The 21,792-nt window shown below is 45.2% G+C and overlaps 2 protein-coding genes and 1 long non-coding RNA gene across 3 annotated transcripts in view; 2 read left to right on the top strand and 1 right to left on the bottom strand.

The window, feature by feature from the left end:
- The window catches only part of LOC120841963 (neprilysin-1-like), a 118,628-nt gene that overhangs the window by 95,659 nt on the left and 1,177 nt on the right, over positions 1-21,792 (bottom strand). Inside the window, exon 2 of the mRNA XM_040212951.1 lies at positions 20,863-20,910. Within this exon, the coding sequence (XP_040068885.1) occupies positions 20,863-20,910 (48 nt within the window). The remainder of the gene's footprint in view (positions 1-20,862; positions 20,911-21,792) is intronic.
- Positions 4,453-8,668, top strand: LOC120840052. Its single transcript, XR_006077790.1, has 3 exons — positions 4,453-5,039; positions 7,257-7,310; positions 8,612-8,668. It is a non-coding gene; the product is annotated as an uncharacterized LOC120840052 (long non-coding RNA).
- On the top strand, positions 10,258-11,797 carry LOC120841959. The gene has a single exon (XM_040212949.2). The coding sequence runs from the start codon at positions 10,327-10,329 to the stop codon at positions 11,440-11,442; it is 1,116 nt and encodes a 371-aa protein (XP_040068883.1). The 5' UTR covers positions 10,258-10,326; the 3' UTR covers positions 11,443-11,797.

The raw sequence follows: 21,792 nt of genomic DNA, 5'->3' as shown, positions 1-21,792 counted from the left end.
AAATCTCCAAACACAGCTAGGTGACTTGTGCGCGACCCAAAAAATCCGCCGGTCTGGGTTCTATACCCGGACACTGCCACGCCGGCACCGCACGAGGAACAACAACGAACAGTAACCACGTGTGTCAAGGAAACAGAAGAACACCTAAACGCCGAAACGAGCGCCTACAACTAGCATATGGATATTATGCTGGTACCAGGCGCCGCAAAATGTAACGTGCCCTAAACACGTTAAAAAAAAAAAAAGGCATTATTAGGTTATATATGAGCCCGAGCAGCTAAGCCAAGAGTGAAGCCCCGGAGAATTCGATTGAATCAAGGAGATTATATTGAACGGCTCTTCGGAACCGCCAAGGTACGGCAAGCAACCCAGAGGCTATATACCAATCGGGCGAAGCGGAAAATGATGTTGCGGTGTGCCCATCAAATAATCGAATGCTTGCTCGTGTCGACGAAACGATTTGTCGATGAAACGCTGTTTAATGAACTGATTGGCACCGAGCCAATTACTGTTCCCTATATGTCTACAAATACATGCTTTAGGTTCCGGCTTTACAAAAATAAGTAGCTATACGTTTTATGTAGCTGTCTATGATTTCGAAAGTGCTTTCTTGTCAACATATGGAGGGCGCATGGTAGCGCTTTTAGACGAGGACGAAGAAGAGACCTAGACACGCACGAGCGCTAACTGCAACTGAATGAATAGTTGCAGCCAGCGCTTGTGGCAGAGTGGGCAGAGTGGGCTAGCGTACACCAGCTCGGAGCACGTGGAGCGAAAGTTCGCGCTACAGAACCCAGGGATCCTGGTTTGAATCCCCGCCTCCGGCCGTTTCGATCTGGATATGAGCATTGTACCGGCGTGCGGTCGTGTATCACTACTGCGTGGTGCACGTTAAAGACCCCAGGCTAGCGGTTGTACTGCACTGGCTAAATTGCTCATCTACAGCTGGGAGACCCGTCGCGTCCGTTGAGGCAGACCAAGCTCGAGCTGTATAAACATACACACAACCCAATTTTCTAGTCCCTTCTTCGTCCTCGTCTTAAAGCGCTACCATGCCCTTGACATCCCAATTAGCCCAGCATTCTGTATTGACAAATAAGATATCAAATGCGACATGCTCAGCTAGGGTTGTAATATCGGATCGCTCTGGACAAACACTTTTGTACACATATATCCTATCCTCGGAATTCGGTAGACATCTCCACAAGTCACAGTAACATGTTCGCTTATCACGCTGTCGGTGTCTTTCCTCTTTGGGTACCGTAGGACCGCAGCGCGAAGATGTAAGTACGCCTGGTACGTATGCCGGAGAGCACACAGGGACCATGGCGCCCGATAAAGTAAAATATACAGGCCATCTACTCAACGCACACCATACAGTAATACGTTTTCTGTTAATAAGCTCATTTGGATAAGAAATCAGTCGATTGATCATACTTAATTATGCTGAAGCTTTGATGTCGAGATGGAGGGCGTGAAATCTCCATGGCCATTCTCCGGAACCTAGGAGCTAAGGCTCATGCAGGAATACTTAAGAAATAATCGTTAGAAATTATTTGAAAGTAAACAGATGAAACCTGATCAGATAGTTTTATTGATTATTTAATAAACTTATCGGCGCATTCGATTGTAACATGCGTTACGTACTATTTCCAACTCTAGCATGCCCTTGTGATCACGTAGCTCGTGCGTACTGAGGTGCATAACATAACTATATGAGCGAATGGTGTTTTAACGAACGACTATTTAGCGAATAGAAATCCTTTGAGCGAATGGACGTTTCCGCGAATGACCGTTTAAGCGGTCATTCGTCCGCTTAAGCGGTCATCAAGACAGACCACCTTTTGATATCCCTCGTGGTAAATAAATGCAATATGAAGTTCGAGGGTGCCACGCCTAGGGTTCACCGCCAAGGGTTCGGCAAGCCAGGCTACTAGCACAGAGCCATTCGCCAGTGCGGAGTGCAAGCTTGTCTTCTACTTGTACAGTGGTTGCGGTGATGTCAGAACGCCGAGCTCTTGTTGGCTGATTAAAAGATAATAGTGGGTAGACCTCGAGGTACCTAGAAATGAGGTCTGCCTACAATCTTTCAGTCAAAGCCAATCGGAGCTCAGCGTCGATCTGATGTCCACGCAACTCCTGCGCAAGAAGCAGACGACTTGGTCTGGTTTCGTTTTCGTTCGCTAAAACATCGTACGATGAAGTAAATGCCTTCCCGTATACTGAATGTCCATTTTGTCAACTAAATATTTTGTGATACTTAATTTTTTTTATTAAATTATCGCTCTAGGTTGTTTAAATAATATTTGCTGCTTTTGCTGGCTTGGAATGCCTGCATTTTACCAATTTTTACCGCCAAGAAGAAATTGTCTCATATGTTATCCAATCCAATCCGATCCGATCCGGCGTACGCACATGGTGCCAGTTGTTGTCACCGGGTCTGTGGATGATTGCTGGTGTCTCTTCGTTTCATTTGAGTAGCTAAAGGCTTTGATCGGGTCAACATGTCTGGCACGAAGCGGAAGCAGTACTTGGAGCCTGGAAATGAATTTGTGCTACCGAAAGCAACTGCCTGGCGCAAGCAAATGAAGAAAAACTACGATGGTACTGCGGATGAAACCGATGAACCCGTAAGTTAGAATCGTTCGCGGAAGATATGAATAGACGATTTGGTAAATTTCCCAATTACCAAGGGCTAGCAGCGAGTATAGTTGGGCTAGCAGCGAGTATAGTTACACGAGCTGCACGCGCTTGCCTTGCACATTGTTAGACGCTTTACGTCAGCGTCTATCGATCTTTCCGATAAAGAGCTTAAGTCGGTGCCATTTGCAGCGTTCGTGCGTATGGCGCGTGCTCTGCTCGCTTTTCCAAGCGACGAACACGCACGGGCTGGACTGTTAGTCAGCACGTCTGGACTGTGACATTTGTAAACATTGGAATCGTCTACAGACGATGCCGCTGTTTACAAATGTCACAGTCCACATGGGCTCGATCAGACCACCGAGCGCGTGCTTAACACTGGGGCGTGCCAGAGAATGCTCGTGCGAAATGCACAGACACGGCAATGAATGCTCCCTGAGACGCTGGTATGGAAAGGTTTATTGTTCGGCTCATCTTAGCATGACCTATTGTTGACCGCACGTGCCTGAAGAGGGAGATAATCGTTTTGAATGACGCCTGGGCGGCTGCACTGCAGTCGTGCGGCGCGAGCGTCAGTCGGGGTCAGGCTGTCTCGCGCTAGCACGGCTTCTCCGGTTAGCCCATGCTAGGGTGAGACGAAGTAGGGGGTGCCGAGCGTTAAGGGGGATATGCAACATTTTCAGTTCGCTTTTCCATACATTCTGCAAGTATAGTCCAATGTAATGCACTGAGCCAGAAGTTTCGTTGTTGCTGTATAAGCTCAAGAGTAAAACATATATTTTCTTCTTGCCTTCGCGAAACTTGGTTACGCGGTCCAGGGCCATAGGGTTGCGTAGTCACAGGGTATCTTGTTCACCCTTCAGGTGTCAGCACAGCGAAGGCCATAAGCGCGAGCTAGCCCACACTCCTTGCTTAGAAATGTTTCCCCCTAAAGCAAGCACTCGCTCCAGAAAAGCCCGCTTCAAAGCTACGATCATGTGCATGTAGCTTCCACTGCCCTGTAAATGGGGTGTGGTGGAGCCATGGCGTCAGCCCCAAGGGCCCCCAGCCGAATGCATCTTGTGGGTTGGGCATGAGCAGTGCGTCATTACACTGCTCAGGCTCTGGAACAACGATAGTCTGTGTAGAGATATGGGTTAGAGCTTATGTCCAATCATTGCGATGAGGGAAATAACCAAAATCTAACAATGTCCTGGCAGAGCACGTGTCCTTTACATTGCCAAACCTAGCGCATGGCTGTGACGAACAGGGGGGCATAAAAGCATGTCACGAGATCGGGTGGCCGCTTGATCGGGCATGCGAGTTGAGGGGGTGAAAAGTAATATTTTTTCTTAATTTTTTTTCAACTTCTGCTAATATGCAGATAGAAGCACTAACACTCTTTTCGCTTATTATGAGTCTCAAGGATTCTTTCTATACAGTATATGGCGAAAGTGAGAAAATAGTTGGACAGTCCCTTTAAAGCCCCCTACAAGGGTGCTCCTGTCAAGCATTCCAGTGCGGTTCCTTAGCCAAGAACATTTTTATACTAAATTGCCTGATTTTGAGTGTCCCGGCCATGCTTTCAATATTATTTTCTCACTTATGAAATTAGCATGCCTGGTTTTCTTCGAGTGTATGCACCAGCCAACATTACTAAAACTACTTTGGTGTACACACTTAACAAGCATGGCCTGTTGGTGCCACCGTCTTACTAGCTGGGGTGCGCTTCGGGGCATGCCATGCACACCCCAACAAGCGAGGTGGCGGCGCCTACTGTTACTAAAGGGAGTACGCTTTTATGCATCAATGCTCTTTTCTGTTTACCGCCAGGCAACCAAATGCTCGCCACTACTCTGCTTCACTAGCATCTCTCTAGCCACCATACTTAGTGCAGCTACTCTAACGCCTCTAAAGCTTAGGTAACAAAATGGCTGCCGCTACTCTGCTTCACTAGTAACTGCCGAGTCACCATACCTTAGTTTCGCTACTCTGAAATGAAGCTTATTCATTGGTTTTAGCGGTGCCCAAAGGCCACGCCTGCAAGCGTGTATAGCTGTGCAAGTTTTTATTAAGCGACTTCTGGTCGCCATGACACGGATCCCTGGACACCTCCGGTGCAAGTTTGGTTTGCATGGTTCAATGAGGACATAAACCAATTTTCAGACTTTGTCCAAATGAATGTGGCAGTTACTCTTTATCGCAAAGTACTTCTATCTCTGATAGTCATACAAATGGCCAAAAGAAAGTAGACATTATCCAAGAGGTTCAAATGCTCGTGCCCAAAAAAGATTATGACGAAATTGGCCGAAAATTGGCCTAGCCAGCGCTCTGGTTAATGAGGTGCTGTTACGATTTTATTCCAGGACAGCTCACCTCTCTCCCAGGTACCTGGGACCCCTAACCAAGCACCACTGCTGGTATGTATTTTTTCGGTTGGTTAATTCAAAAGTAAACCTTTGGTACATTCATACTTTCGCCCCATCTTCTCACAAAAAACAAAACAAAAAACAAGCCGGTCTGATAAAAAAAAATGTTCTTTTAATGTAAGACTTGTCAAGATATTAGGCACTCGAGAAAACCAGACCTCAGCCTTGAATCTTTATTATTGCAAAAGCATTAACAGTCCGATGGAGCGAGCCGACGTCGTCAGCTGCGCCAAACAGCTCCTAAATTCCCCTGTCCCAATGGAGCGAAGCGAAACCACAACCTGAAGCATCCCAGCTTTGAAGCCGTGCAAAAAGCCACGCAAAATGGCAGATAAATTCACCTTTATAAAAGGAGCGAAATGAAGCCAACCTCTGATGGATTACTCTCTTATTGGCTGGTGCACATCATCAAGGGACGAGGCACCCATTGGCTCTCGTGCGGCGTGGTTGCAAAAACCACCACCAGAGAAGCCCTCTGTATGGCGGCGCAGTGCTTGCAGCGGCCCGGCGAGGTGCAGCGGTGCGGGCCTGGCTGCCTGGCCACAGAGCCCTTTCGGGCGAACTCGGAGGAGGTTGTACAGTCAATTTCAGCGTGGCTCACAAGCCACGGTCACCCTCACTATGGCTAAACAGATGCACACCTTGACCCAGCGTCTGAAACGCCCACAACCGAGCACCATTTTCTAAAAGTGGAGTGGCGTTTCACGCTGAGAGCAGGAAGCAGTTGTCTCGGCTGCCAGCATACTCCCCTCATATAGTAGCCTAGCTTGCCAAACCCTTGGCAGCTCTGATGAGGCTGCAAACTCACATTGGAGATTAGTATGCATTTTACCTGACATGCGTCCTGTGGCACCAGTGCTAGCACCTCATGCAAGCTACCCAATGCTGGTAGGCATGTCAAGCACACCTGCACTGCCAACTGTTTTGCGCATTTTGTGATAATGCAGATCTTTCGATCAAGAGGAACGAGTACATTTTCTTGATGTGTTGATGTCCCCTTGCTTTTCACGCAGCAGCCAAGGTCACATGAAATATGAAGATATATTTTATGCTTAAAACACTTTAGCCGAGTGAGGAGGCGAGTGGCATTGCACTTTGGATCACCACACAGACTTGCTGAATAGCAAAAGCGTACTTCTTTTACAGTTGAGCGCTACACCAGTCACGCTTTTCTTAAGCTAAGCTGATTAGGTGAGGTCGATAATAGATGCAGCAAGGTTCTTTGTTGTGCTCGCCCCCTTCTACCGTTGTCGCGCTTGGGGGCTGCTGTTGATTAGGGTCTTGGAAGTTCGTTGTAGTCTGGTCACTCTTGTGATATGGACAGGCAGGGTGTTGGAACAAAAAGATTTTTGTTGTTTGGTTTCAGTTTCATTTCATACAAAAATGTTCCGTTCTGGTTAGACTCCAAAACAAAAAAAGAATAATTTGTAACGATTTTTGTTTTCATGCAAGAAAAAAAAAATAGAAATGAGAACAAATATTTGAGGAGAAAACTTAACATTCATTTTTATTGAAAAGTAGATCATTAAACAGCTCTAGCAAGCAGTGGCGTCACAAGGGGGAACGGGGGGTGTCGGCCGCCCTGGGTGCAGCGCTCGGGGGGCTGTCGCAGCGGGCCACGCGAGAGCGGAGGGTGTTGCGGCGTACTACCGCCGCAGGTGCCGCTGACCCTCGTTACGCCACTGCTAGCAAGACAAGTGCGCTCTTCAGGCACGCAGGCAGGATTTTATTTTGAGGGCGGGATCCCGCTCATGGTAAACCGCCAAAGATGGGAGAGAGGAGGTCCCAGCAAAACTGAAAATTTTGCTATAGATGGGGGGGGGGGGAGCCTGCCTCCCCCGCCTTTCCCCCCTGCTATGTGCCTGGCGCACTTATTGCAACAATCGAAAGTAGAAGATTCAAGGTAAAAGACACTGCAAGGAAGAATGGCTTGTGGCACTGAGCATGATCCCACTCCCAATCACATTTGACGACCGCAGTGGAGTGCTCTGTATATTAAAGCCATGCTTTTCTAGTCGGCAGTCCGGCGTCAACTGGAGACCTCCGGAACAAAGAGCATGCACAGGCAAAGCCCGGCAACCCATACTGTGGGAAGGATTCAATTGCACTTGAGTTTTTCAAGATACCTCAAATATTGTGTGTACCAAGGTGCTTGCTATTTCATGGAATAGATTCCCTTAGTGAAGCAATCACTTTTTTTTATTCCAGGAACCCTCATCTGCTTCCCAGGAACCTGGGACCTCTAACCAAGCCCCACTGCTAGTACGTATTTTTCAGAATTGGCTCATTTAAAAGTGCACCTTTGGGCACTGATGATAAAAGTGGTATCTTGTTAATACTGAGAGCCCCAGATGAGTCGGACCCTACTGACCCTGCAAATATAGGCAGCAAAAGTGGCTTTGGCATCACATAACAGGAATTGGTTCCCCTTGCATCCACATTTTGTTGATGCTCGGCATCTTGGTCATCAACTCTTGGCGCATTTAGAGTGAGGGCAAATGTGGCCACCTGCATAACTATGCTCTAGTGATTCCATGCGTCCCCGCAGCATTCATGGTGGTGGTTATACAGGGTGTTTGTGGAAACGCACGCCAAATCACTCCTACTGAATCTATGCATCACACAGAAAATCTACGCATCACATCATATCCTACTAAATCTACGCGCAAGCAGTCCACAATAGCCTTCTCATATCACTAAAATGGTAACCATATTGCTTTGTAATATTTTTGAAGGCTAAAAGCAACCTTTTATAATTAACTCATGAAGTGATTAAAAGGGCACTGAAGACTTTTTTTTAAGATGCATGTTTTTGTTGTATTATGTAGTAGGGGGGTGCAAGTTAACATGTGTTCGCTATTTAGACACTGCTGCAAACTAAGTTTCCCCTTGCCTTTTTGTGCGGGAGCGATGTGTCTGCTCGTCTGCTTCCCGAAAAATTCACTTGCAACACTTGTGGAAGACATTTTCTTTCTCGTGCCAGTGGGTTCCGTCTGGAATTTCTTATGGTCTGTGGAACATTAACGCTCTAATATGCCTGCGTGTTGACTTCCTGTTTGGGTCAATCTGCGAGGGAACCATCACTCATGATTGGCTGACTAGCACCTTTGTCATTCAGCTTTGTTCAAATGCACTGGCACCACCCCTTTGTGTTCAGCAAAAATTAAAAAAAGGGGCATTTCGCAAACTGATCGCATTCTTAATAGGAAAATAGGCTCGGCATGGTTGTGATCTTTAGATTTTTAGGATGCTTAGATTAAATAGAATGAGTTATCCCTATGGATAGACACTCTCAATAACCTCTTAGTGCCCCTTTGATATTTTCACTTGCTCAGTTATTGGCACACAATATATTCCCTGATATGTTAGACACGGTGTCAAACACATGGGCAGACATGCATTAATACTGAAATTCGGATATCTTTGTCAGCCGTAAATTCATTCTGGAAAGTTTCGTGCTCTCAATTTATGTTGTTATCCAAGAAAGTCTTCATTGGAGATTTATATGATGTACATAGAGGTTATATGTGCACCCTGCTTACATTGGAAGTTTTTGTTTTCAGTCTCAGGAAACTGAGTACTCCAGCACCCAGCCAGATGACCCGGTGGACAACACAACGTTGAGTGTAGTTAAAAAGTTAAAACCCAAACAAAAAGGCTTTTTGTAACATTTCTTATTTATGGCTGGTTTATGTTGAATTTGAAACCAAGAAAAACAGTGCGTGTATAAACAGAAAGCAGTTAAACTTGCTGTAGTAGTGTTTCTGACCTAATTAGGTAATGAGGTATTAATTAGTAAAAAGTTGGAGCATTTTCAAAAGAAAGTGGCTGAAAATGCATCTTCATTTCCAGATTTGTTTTTAGAGAAACCAGCAAACTGAACTATTGAACATGCCTCTCCCTTCTTAAAAGGCACCTGAAAAGATTTCTCGGGTGCGTGTGGCTACATTCACTGCACTCTCCTCGGTGCTTGGGAATTTTGCTAATCGTCTATTGCTCTGTTTGATTGCACATTTCTGGTATAGCAGTGTCCTCTAAAGCAAGGACTGTTTGTTGATTTTGTGAAATTGTGCTATATTTGGCTTTATAAATTCATGTCATTTTTGTTGCACAGGATTCCTCCTTGTCTGAATCTTCAGAAGACGACTTCGATTCAGAAGAGTCAAGTGAGGACGACACATTCCATGACGCCTCCGATGAGGAGCCTGTCTGTGGAATGGAAGGAAGTGTGCCATCCAATGATGAACGTGTTTGTAGTGGGGGGGTGACTAAAGCGGAAGCCCTCATTTTGATTATTTTGTTTGTAATCCGCAGCGGGCTTTCAATGACTGGGTTGAAGGACGCCTTTTTTCTGGTAAACACCTTGTTTGGAAGGCCGGTTGTGCCTAGCTCCCTCTATATGTTTGAGAAGTCTCTAAACTTCTGTAAGAATTTCGATCTCGTTTATTATTGTTTATCTTGTTCTGTTGAATTGACCTCCACTGTTCAGAAGGACATACAGAAGTGCCGGATTTGTAAAAAGTTGTTTGACGTTAGGAAATCTGATGGATCTGGTTTTTTTTTGACAGCCTCATTAGCGTCTCAGCTGAAAAGTGTTCTAGAGAGTTTTTCTGATCACAGCTTCTTAACTACAAGGTTTAATCGACCAAACAACACATTTTCTGACATATGTGATGGACATATGTACAAGGACTTATGTAAAAAATTCTCAGTTCTCGGAAATCCCAATAACATTTCTTTTACCTTTAACACAGATGGGTGCCCAGTCTTTAAAAGTAAAAATTGCTCTATCTGGCCACTTCAACTTATTATAAATGAACTCCCGGTCTTTGAGAGGTTTAGGAATGTCATCCTTTCTAGTGTGTGGTTCGGAAAGAATCACCCTCCAATGGAGCTGTACATGAAAAGCTTTGTGCAACAGTGTAAGGTTCTGTGTGATCAGGGGTTTGTATGGAAGCGCAACGGCACTGAGGTGCTAAGTAAGGCTTTCGCAGTATGCTGCAGTGTGGATTCGGTGGCCCGTCCTTTGTTACAAAATATGATGCAATTCAATTCTTATTTTGGTTGCGGTTGGTGCCTGCACCCTGGATCTCTCGTTAACAGGTCAATTCGCTATACGGTCTCTGCAGAGGTAGCTGATGACAGACAATCGAAAAGTGCAATCCGTGACATGCGTGAAGCTGCATCACATGGTGTTATTTGCAAAGGGTTTAAGGGTCCGTCTGCATTGCTCAACTTGCCATTTTTTAACGTTATTGAATCCTTTGTTCCAGACTACATGCATGCCGTCCTCCTCGGCGTGTCTCGTACACTTTTGAGCTTGTGGTTCGACAGCAACACCGGAGGGGGGTTTTATCTTGGAGATCCGGCAACCGTGAGGCTAGTAGATCGCAGAATGAAGGCCATCAAGCCTCCTTCTAAGCTCGGCAGGTTTCCCCGGGGGGTCAGTGAACGAAAGCTTTGGAAGGCACAAGAGTACCGGTCGTGGCTTCTGTATTATTCGTTGCCGGTCCTCTATGGCATTTTGCCAGAACCCTTCCTTGGGCACCTCGCTCTTCTTGTACACTCCATTTTTTGCCTAATTCAGGACACACTTACAGGGGACGACATCAACATGGCCCAAATTTTGTTAACGGAATTTGTGATCAAATACAATATGCTATATGGGGACATCAACATGGTTTTCAACGTCCACTTACTCCAGCACTTGGCAAAGGATGTTTTTCGTTGGGGGCCTTTGTGGACCCATTCGGCCTTCTGCTTTGAGTCGTACAATGGCGTTTTGGTTAAATCTATCAAAGGCAACCGTGGAGTAGCTATGCAGGTGTTACACAAAGCTATACTTAAACAGTCTGTAAATTTTTATGTCTTAACTAAAGGAACGGATGTAATGAAGAGATCCCTTGCATTTTTCAAGGATGAGAAAAGGTGCCACTCGGGGGACACAGTCTCTGGCGTAACTCTTTTGGGCCAAGCACAGCTGTCCAAGTTCAGTAATGCCGAAAAACGATGCATTATCACTGCCCTTGGTACAGTTCCTTCATGTCTTTCAGTCTTCTTAAGATTCATCGCTGGAGGAGTTGTGTACCATTCAGCTCAATACTCACGTCCTCAAAGAAGCGATGACACTGTTGTAGTTCTTCAAGGCGAAAAGTTCGGCATTATTCGTTCGATTTTTTCTTACAGGCTTAACAGTGCACAGGAAGTCGGTTTAATTGTGGAGGTACTCGAAGTTGAGGATGCAGCATTTTGTGGTGCTCCCCATATTGCAGTTGGGGAGTTTTCTTCCCTCGAAATGGTCGCTGTTTCAGCACTTTTGAGGAAGGCAGTGCGAGTGGATGTCGAGAACTCTTCGTTTGTTTGTAAGGTTCCCAATCTTCTGGAAATTAACTGATGCAGGCTGGGCTGCAGTCTTAATAGGTTACCAGTTTTATTTTTAATTTGTCTGCTTGTTCAGGGTGCCTTCTGAATTGCTTCTTTCAAATTCTCTGACTTTTCCAAGTTTTCGCTGACTACGGTAGAATACCGTGCGTCCGCCCACACCACACTAAGCGCCCATTCCCAAATTTGTAGGATCTGAGAAAATACGGAGAGTACATTTATATGTAAAACTGATGAGCGGAGAGGGGCCCATCCGCTTTTTTTGCAATTATCTCCAAAGTTTGAGTGGGCACTTGCTTGGTATTTTACATTATGTTCAGTGCGGGTATGCCGATGCACCGTGGTGCTTCGTTGCATGCCACCATGCCACTTAAATTGGCTGTTTTTCCCGACTTCAGCTAGCTGCTTGGTGGTTTTCCCGATTATTCTGACTTTTCAAGATGTCGTAAATTCTCTAGCAATTCCCAGTTTTAGTGTTTCGGTTGCATCTTGGGGAATTTGTGTACTGATATTGTTTGCCCCAGGTCCTCCGAGCTTTGATGCATTAACACACTTGACCACAGATCCTTCTCTTTAAATGCCATTGAGCTTCCATTTATATTTATACTTTCAATGGTAGGTGGATGTAGCCCAGAATCCCTTGCTTCTCCAGTGCAAGCTTTCCCTCCACATGTCCAGTGCTGTGGCACGTTAACACACTTGGTCACCAATTCCTCCTAATGCCGTTGCGCTTCCATCAGGGTGTTTATCAAATTACTGAATTTAAATTCCCTGACTGTTTCAGGTTTTTCCCTGACAGTTTGTGGGTCGAAGGATGGCATTTCAGCAACATTATTTAGCATATAGGTGTGCCGATGTGCAACCGTTGCACTTCATTCTGCACCGCCGTGCCACTTTCAATGGTCATTTTCCCCTATTTAACCACCTTTCAGACGGTTTTCCTGATAACTCCCAGACTTTTCCAGATGATTTGAAATTCCCTGAAAATTCCAGGTTTTCCAGGTTGGTAGACATCCTGTTCCATGCATATTTGAGGAGTTTTTTTTTTTTTTTTCTAAGGGCCAAACTTATGTGAAGCGAAACTGAGATAACGTGAGAATGTTTGCTTATAAAATTAGCTTTTAACTAGTCCTATAATGCAGCCACCTGCACCATGGTTTTCCTTGCATATTATGACTGATTTCAGCTTGCTGCAATTTTTGGGAACGATGCACACCCACACGTTTTCCAAATTTTAGCAAAAATTGGCTTAGTTACGGTTTGTGGACTTAGCTCATTTTGAGAAAAAATTCTGCTGTATAATCTATTTATGCTTTTAATATTGGGAGAGGATTTTGAGCCCAGAATCCCTGGCTTCTGCAATGCATGCTTTCCCTTCTCATTCTCCAAGCTGCAGTGAGGCAACACACTTGGACACCCATTCCCCATTTGAATGCCATACTTTGATGCATACTTGTGTGCATGCTTTCAATGTTCTCTTATACCCCCCTCACTCAACTTTATGCAACACTTCTCTGAAACGTGAATTCTTGTAGTATTTTATGAATATTGTGAACACATGGGCTTCACTGACACTTAGTCATTACAGTGCAAATTTGAAATATGGTATCTGATAATATGTGTAATATAGATATATGCATCTCATTCAAAGAAAACTATTTGTCCTTCTATTCGCTTTGCAGTCGAACGTCATATTCTGTGGTTTGAGAAACTGCCTTTATGTTAGATTCAGTTGCCATCCTGCCGTGGAATGATTGTTTTGTCATGTAGAGCTGTTATTGTACTTGTTTTTCTTGTCTCATTCTATGGCCATTGGATCTGCATATAAAATAAACATACAGAGTCCAGTCAAGTCCTCATTGTGCATGTTTTCCTCAGAACTGCCTATTTATACCTGTTGTTACTAATGACAACCTGTGAGTACTCATATTAACGCAGAACATATGTCTGATAAGGCCAGAACAATCCAGAACACAAGACTGGCAACTTCAGAGTAATGTTGACTAAAGAAAAACTGTCAGAATGAGCTGTGACGCATGAGCGAAAGATTCTGTAATGTATATATAGTTTCTTCTCAAAAGCATATGTGCTGGTGGGCATGAGTTAACGTAAGAAAGCAGCTGTTTTAGCTTACTGTCGCATACTAAAATGCAAGCTGCCTAGGGCTGAGTACTTTTTCACATTTTCAGCAACATGACTAGTACATAGGGTCCCTGAAGGTTTCCCACAGACTTCTTAGAGTGCTCACTGAGTATGTGTAGGATACCTACAGTCTCCCACACAGTGTCCCGCTTGTCTCATAAAGCCCATGGTCCTGATCACATGGCGTGAATTACCTAAAGCCATCGACACAATGTCCCATAGAAACTAGTACTATACCCGCAGGATGTGTCGGTTACAAAAAGTAACCCGCACAGCCTCCCACATGTCTCGTAGACCCACAGCCCTATCCCCACATGTCTCGTAGACCCACAGCCCTATCCCCACAGGCTGTGTGGGTTACAGAAAGCAACCCACAGAGTTTCCCACATGTCCCATAGACCCACAGCCCCATCCCCACAAGGATTTTGGGAGTCCTACAGAGACCCACAGGTGTCCCATAGAGCTATGTAGGACCCCACACAAATTCTCTGTGGGTGCTCTGTGGGCATTTGGACCGGGGATGCAAGTGGACGCTGGCTACCCAGTTTGTGTTAGTTCGCGTGAGGTTTCCCGTCAGCACAAGGAGCGTTGGCCGGCGCTGTCCGAAAGCAAACTGCGACTCCGGTGCTACTTGGGGAAGCTACCCGTTCTCAGGGAGCCACACATGAGAGCGGCCATTCAAGACGTCATCGTACCAGTGTCACTGGTGGTTGTGGATTACGAGGGACTAAGGCTTTGCAGTCGAGACGTGATTGCAAGGTTGAACTTGCTCGACTCCACAGTGTCAAGTGTCGTTTTAGGACCACCGGACGGTGTAGGAAACCTTCTCATCGAGTACCGAGACCTATTTGAGCCTGGACTGGGGACCATCAAGGGAGCACCAGTACACCTGCACGAGAAAGAAGCGGCGGTGCCCAAGTTTATAAAGGCAGGGCTACTTCCTTACGCTCTTCGCGAAAAAGGCTCCAAGAAGATAGATCGGTTAATAAAGTCTAGAGTGCTTTCACCTGCCAGTCATTCTAAGTGGGCAGCCCCGAGTTTGACTGGGCAACCCCGACGGCGAACGCGGCATGCAATAACAAGCAATATCCTTTACGGAATATAGCGGCTATGCTTGCTTCGCTGCGAGCTAGGTCAGTATTCAGCACATCAGATCTCCGAGACGCCTACACCCAGGTGGAACTAGGCAAAAAATCTAGGAAACTAACGGTTATCAACACGCACCGAAAGCTTTATTGTTTTAATCGTCTGCCGTTTGGAATTGCCTCGGCGCCGTTGATTTTTCAAAGGAAGATGGAAAGCATATTGCCAGGACAAGGGGGAGTACAGGTGTACTTAGACGATGTTCTAGTGGCAGAGCAACAAGGAACCGACATTTTAAGGCGTGTGCTGCAGCGTTTCCGGGACATGGGTGTCAAGCCTCGGCGATCGAAATGTCAGTTTAGGAAACCAGACATCACTAACTTGGGCCATAGGATTGACAAAAAAGTCCTTTAACCGATGGAGAAGACATTGGAAGCCATCAGAGAGGCACCAAAACCCACGAATGTAACCGAGCTGCCCTCTTTCCTGGGGTGCTCGCATATTACCCCCGGTTCCTTCCCAAGATGTCTACCTTGTTAGCACCGTTATACGAGCTGCTCGAGAAATATCAAAAGTGGCGCTGGGGGCCGCTGGAAGAGGAAGCCGCGAAACGGGCAAAAGCGGTCTTCCTGACGTCGTCGGTCCCAACATTTTTCGACCCTAACATGCCTCTCTGATTAGAATCTGACGCGTCAACCACCGGAGTTGGAGCCGTGTTGTCCTACAAAGCTCAAGGTATCGATGAGCCGATAACGTTTCGAACCCGAACGCTCACGCCAGCGGAAAGACAATATTCACAACTGGAAATGGAGGTCCTGGCTTTAGTAGTTGGCGTCACCAAATTCCGGGCAATCTACTAAGCCGCAGATGTATCTTAGTCACGGATCTTCAGCCATTGATGTGCCTGCTACGAGAAGACCGGCCAATTCCGTTGCTGGCTTCCGGGGGGATTCAACGGTGGGCCTTGCTGCTGAGCGATTTTCTGTACAGTATTGGATTTCGGCCAGGGAAACAAAACGCGACCGCCGATGCATTGAGTCGCCTGCCAATGCCCCAGCATGGGCCACCAGGGGAAGAGCCTCCAGAATTCGTGTTAACGGTGACCCCGGTAGACGACACCTTTATTTTCGCACAGAGTTTGAAAGACCTGACATGAACGGACGTCACTTTGTTCGAAACCATGAAGTATGTTCAAAACGGCTGACCCCATGTGTTGCCAGAAAGTTGGTCGTTCTTGTAACCGTACTTTTACAGTAAGCTCGAGTTGTCTGTGTACCAGGTGTTACTCTACTGGGGCCGGCGCCTCGTGATCCCAACCAAGGGCCGCCAGGAGATGCTGATGCTGCTACACGAATCACACCAAAGGATCACTGCCATGAAGAGGAAGAATCGGTCATCGTTCTGGTGTCCCGGACTTGACGGTGAGGTGTAACTACTGAGCGGAACTGTCAAGAGTGCATAGAAGCCGCCCCAATGCCCCCCAAGTGCTCACCAGTGAAATGGCCAGAAGCGGAAGAAAGACGGTCGATACTGCATATTGATTTGGCGGTGCCCATTCATGACAAAATGCTGTTAAATAATATATACTCGCACTCGAAGTGAATGGAAGTTTCTATTATGCGAACCACTACTGCTGAAGCCACAGTAAATCAATTACGAGAAATATCTAGCAGATCTGAACGCCCAAAAACGGTAGTTACAGGCAGTGGGTGCTGGTTTATAAGCCAACACTTCGAAAACTTCATTAACAGTAACAATGTATGGCGTCTCCGCAGTGCACCATATTACCCCGAATCTAACGTGCTGGCGGAACCCGCCATTGGAACAATTAAGAACGGCCTCGCAAGGATGAAAAAGGGAGATTTAGAAAAGAAGCCGGCATAGTTGCTCATCAACTACCGCAGGACGCCCCTCCCAGGTAATACATCCCCGTGGGAACTACTTCTAGGCTACCGAATTTGGTCACGCTTGGATATATGTGTACAATCATGCCCCGTGTTCCACGACAATGTGCAGGAAGAAGCAGAATCCGGGGACCACGGAGCAGAAGTATGGGTCCAGAACTTTTTTACAGCCGACAAATTGTCACCAGGCACGGCCACGTTCAATCTGAACTCAAGAATGTTAGTCATCGAGACTCCGGGGAGAACGGTTCGTCGACATCGGGACCAGGTTCGCTCCAGGCACGGCCCGGTGGGTTCCCAGGAAGGCCGCCAGGCTGACTCGATAGACCTTCCAAACCGGAACCCGGGGGACCACAAGTGGACCAGGAACCGGCAAGGCAGCCAGAGGCTTCAGACGCCGGCGTTCAAGAAACGCCGGCGTTCAAGAACCGAGGTCTACGCGGACCCGGAACACTATCCAGCGGTTTCAGTATTTATTTATTTATTTATTTATTTATTTATACATACTGCAGCCCCGTTGGGGCTATTGCAGGAGTGGGGAGAAAACTCACAGTGCACAGAATTCAATATTGAATAAGACAGAAAAATCAAAACATCGTAAAACAGGATAAACCGCTGTCAACCGCACACAGAAAGCCGTCTGGAGGTAATGAACGAATGTTACCGGGTAGCAGATTCCAATGTTCAATTTATCTGGGGAAAAAACTGTATTTGAACATACAGTTTTGTGCGTGCATAAAATGGTGAAATGTTTAGACCATGTGTTCAAATGTGTTCATGTGATCAAATGTTTAGATCACATTAAGAGAAGAAGAAATTTTGTATCGTCATCATTACGGTGGAATCTGTCAAAGTTACATGTCCAGATGTTACTGTTGTTATTTGGCGATAACACCCTTTTGTTTTGATGCCCCAACATCGGGCGATATCATTGGGGCTCGTGGAAATAAAGTTACGTCATGCACTGGACAGTGACCAGAGTGGTCGTTCCCAGCGCGGAGCGCAGACCGCCTGCGCGACGGACGATAATGTAACAATGGTGATAACGCTTTCCGGTTTTGATTTCCCTTTTAAAAAAGTTGAGTAGTCTTTTTCAACTAGTTGCCTTCGTTTGTGTCTTCCGTTACTTGATTTCGATGGTATTAAAAAAATCAAGATATGATGACGCAGCTTTTTGACAAAGTGTTTGTAGCAGTGCTTCGTTGGTGCGCGAGCAAACCCCGAGTGCCCCAGAGCTTCAAATTTCAAACTCGACATCGTCATACAATAGCCTGAGCTTGTCGGTGTGGTAGGAGTTATTTACTCTTCTTACTACCAGCAACCATGCCATGTGTCCTTAAATTATGTTGTTTTCGACCAGAAATCTTGCTTTAAAAATGTCCTCTGCAACTGTGTATAGTTTACGAATCCGTCAATTGCCAGAGCAGTTTTATTTGGTAGCTTTACCAGTATTTACACTTGTCATTTTCAAGCAGTATCTCGTTTTTTGTTGATTGCAGTGTCAATCTAGTCGCACAAGACTTGCACTGACTGAATATTTCCGATAACTTGTTGGATTTCTAATTTTAAAAGTTTGACTAAGGCGAAGAGGTTTAGAATGAGCGTATAGCGCGGAGGTATCCGATATCTTGAGAGTGGTAGTTCATTGGTCATCTCCGTCCAGTTTCCTCTAGACTTTTCTTTTGTTGTCTCATACGATCGGGATACCATTTGCTAAGATACCAAATGCTAAGGTATAATCTTCCATTTATTCTAAATAAACTTCAGAAGCATAATTTAACAAATATCGAGAGACTGAATCTTAGTACAATTAGAAATTTTTTCCTGTATTAAAATTTCGCTTGTATTGTGAGGTCGTGTGTTCTGTATGTTTCAGTTATCCTTGAGGTAGTACGATTATTATTTTTAGTCCTGTCATGTACCTAAATATGCGATGTGCTTATATATATGTGTGTATATGCGCGTGTGTATGATGTGTATGTATGTATGTGTGTGTATGTATGCCTGTATATATATGACTGTATATACATATGTATATGTGTATGTGTATATATATATATATATATATATATATATATATATATATATGTATATGATTTTTTTTTATCTTTCACAGCGTGTTTAACTTATGCTGTTCTTCTGGGTCTTTTTTTAAAATTATTTATTTATTTATTTATTTGCTTAATGTTAAAAGCTGAAAACTTAATGTTATTACTTCATGTGTAGTATGTCGCCGTGTGCCAATTGTAAGGCTGCAGAGGCCTTGTCAAGTCAAACTTTTGACTTTTTGCCCCTGCAGCCTACATCAGTTTCTGATGTGAAATAAAGGATTGATTGATTGATTGATTTTGAACTGGCCATCTTTTCTTCTTTGCGTGTAATCACGCATGTCTCTTTCAGTCTGGGTCTATAAACTGCAATTGGGATTTTTTTTCATTCTTGGGATGTTGAATTCTACTTCTAGCTCACATACGGGGACTGATTCCATTTCTAGAAGAGCGGTGCCTTCGGTAACAATTCTGGTCTTGGAAGAGACTCATTGAATACGAGCGCTATGTTGGCGTTCGGCTGGGTCTCATGTCCAATTCAACGTGTCCAAAAACGCTCGGCATCGGTTTGAGGTCAATTTCCGAGTAAGCGCCTTTTGATTGTTCCTTTTGATTGTGATGGCGTTCCATGGAGAAAGAGGAGGGTGTTTTTAGGCATTGAATAGTTTAGGTGGTGTTGATTAAGTACACCATTGAGTAAATATTTTGTCTGTCGCTCAAAAAAATGGTAAGGGTTAAAATTATTTATACCCCACAGTAGTGTGTATGAATAATCAAAGTGTTTTGAGGTGTGATGGTCGAGGTAAAGTCGCCCTTCCTGAAAATATTCCAGAATATAAGAGAGAGCAAATCAACCTTATTTACATGAAGAAAAACCCGGCCATGGTCTCCTAGAGGTGTTTAAGTAGTGTCAGGTTCTCATATTCTTTTTGCAACTTGCGCCGAGACGGCCTAGCGTGATCAGCGAGGGCTTCAATAGCCACGTAATTCCTGCGGATGGAGCAAACCACTCCTTACAGTTGGTGATGTCAGGGGGAAGAAGGAAGGTAGAGGGTACAGGGGGCACGCTCAGTATGCGTGGTGCTTCGAGGAGTAGATGCCATAGGTCTGTCAACAGGGACGGGTGTGGCGCCGGTGAATACTTTGGAGGATGTTGTGCGACGGCAGTGAAAATGTCTATACCTGTCTGATGAGTTGTGCATCGCCTCGGCTGAGGTCGGCGCGTTATGCGAGTAGTAGCGTGCGGCGATGTTTTAGTCGATAACTCTCTGTTATTAGGACAGTATGTCTAGGTTAGGCCAGCGAAAGGGACGGGGGATGGGTACAGGAACTGGAACTTAAGTCAACACGTTTGCTCTTGCTGTACCCTGCATTGAGGCGTGGCCTGGTGCACACTAAACGCAAATGATGGTAAGGGTAGGGTTGCAATATGAAAGTGAGGAAGGTGCGTGTATAAAAGTTGACTTGATTGGGTACGTAGCTGCGATGAGCATCTTAAGAGTCTGAGATTGTTAATGTTGGGGGCTGGATGTACGTTTGGAATCAGATATCCTCTATTGCTAGGGAAATTACTTGCTCCTCTGAGGCTGCGATGGCTGGTGGGTACTCTACTACATGTTTGCGTTGTTGGGGGGGGGGGGGGGGGGGGGGGGGATAAGCCCTTCTTCCTGTGTTGGTATCGGACTTAAGACTCGCTTACCTAAAATAAATTCCAGTTTCCTCTCGTTTTAAGGTCTGTAAACTTTTTGTTAGACCGCGCGCTCGAAATTTCCGCCGCTTTTTTCTTTCTGTCTGGGTCCATGTTCCGCGGTAGTAGCTTTGCCAGGATGTTGGGCAGGGCATCCAGTGGGGGTGACTCTGGTGGTTGCCTCTAGTACTGAGGTATAGTAGTAAATGAGGAATAATATCTGCCAACCTTGTTTGAATGTCTTGGCGCGTTGTGGGTTGTAGTGTTCTGAGTTCGTATAGAGTGTGGCATGACACCATGCCGATGACCTCTTGTGTCGAGGCGTATTGTGGGATTCCCAGAGCGAGGCGGATTCGCAAACCTGAGTTTTCATCACTGCCCCAGCCTCTTCCCCTGGCTCCCACCCCGCTTCTTCCTCTTTACAGAGTGGTGGGAAATTTACTAAACACCACTTTAAGAAACACTACAATTATAATAATTTAATTAAAAAGCTATCACCACGTCTACAACATATAACAAAATACTTTATATGTTTATAATACCCAACGTATGTCAGTGTGTATTCTCACCTCTTTGTTTACAGGCGTCTGTACGACATACATTTTTTCCGGGCACACCTAGTGAAATAGAAACGTAATAGACACTTAGACGAGATGCAACATTTATCTAATAGTTAGCAGAAAATATGCAAATTGTTACCATGGCAACTGATATATTTATTTTAAAGTAAGCTTAAAACAGCGATTTCTTTGGGATAAAGGTAAGGACCGCAGCAGGCGGAAGTCAAATTATGGGTATAAGGTGATTATTCATGAATTAATGACTAGAAGCTTTTTACTAACTTTTGCCATATTCTCCTTAGCTGGCAAATTCCAAGGAGATATTCGTTGATTGTCTGCTGACTGTCTTCGCCCTTTTTGATGCTGTCCTCTTATTATTGTGGGAATTCTCATAAGGATGTGAGGCTGTTTGTTGCCAATCATACGAAAACTAGTAAAGACTGTGCCTAAATCTGCACTCCTGAGGATATATCAAATTGTGGCGCCCAGCGCCATGACCTATATGACCACGTGATTTCAGATTATGCGACATTCTCAGATCGGTTCGCGAAGATTTGCTACCCGCAACGGAGTCTTATCTTCGGGACAGATGCTAGAGAGTTTCTCGGAGCAGAATGTAGCTCACTGAATTGTAACAGCAATGACAAAATTTGCCAAAAGGCAAAAATTAACTTATTAAAATGTGCCGGCTAATGCAAACATTTCTGAATATAATTACCGTAAAACCCTTAATATTCGCGAGCCCTTAATTTTAGCAAATTTCGCGCATAAAAAAATTCTCGAAATTTAAGTGCACGTGAAAATTTCGATCCTGAAGAGTTTCGATGCAAGCGTCTGAAATTCGCGAAATTTAGTTGCCGCGATTATGTCCTCAGTGACCAATTCGCAAAAAAAAAAAGGGGGCCGCGAAAATGAAGAATTTTACAGTAGTTAATTTCT

The sequence above is a fragment of the Ixodes scapularis genome, unplaced genomic scaffold, assembly GCF_016920785.2.
Source record: "Ixodes scapularis isolate PalLabHiFi unplaced genomic scaffold, ASM1692078v2 PGA_scaffold1__304_contigs__length_218370807, whole genome shotgun sequence".
NCBI classification, from domain to species: domain Eukaryota; kingdom Metazoa; phylum Arthropoda; class Arachnida; order Ixodida; family Ixodidae; genus Ixodes; species Ixodes scapularis.
This window is presented reverse-complemented; position numbering and strand designations above follow the sequence as displayed.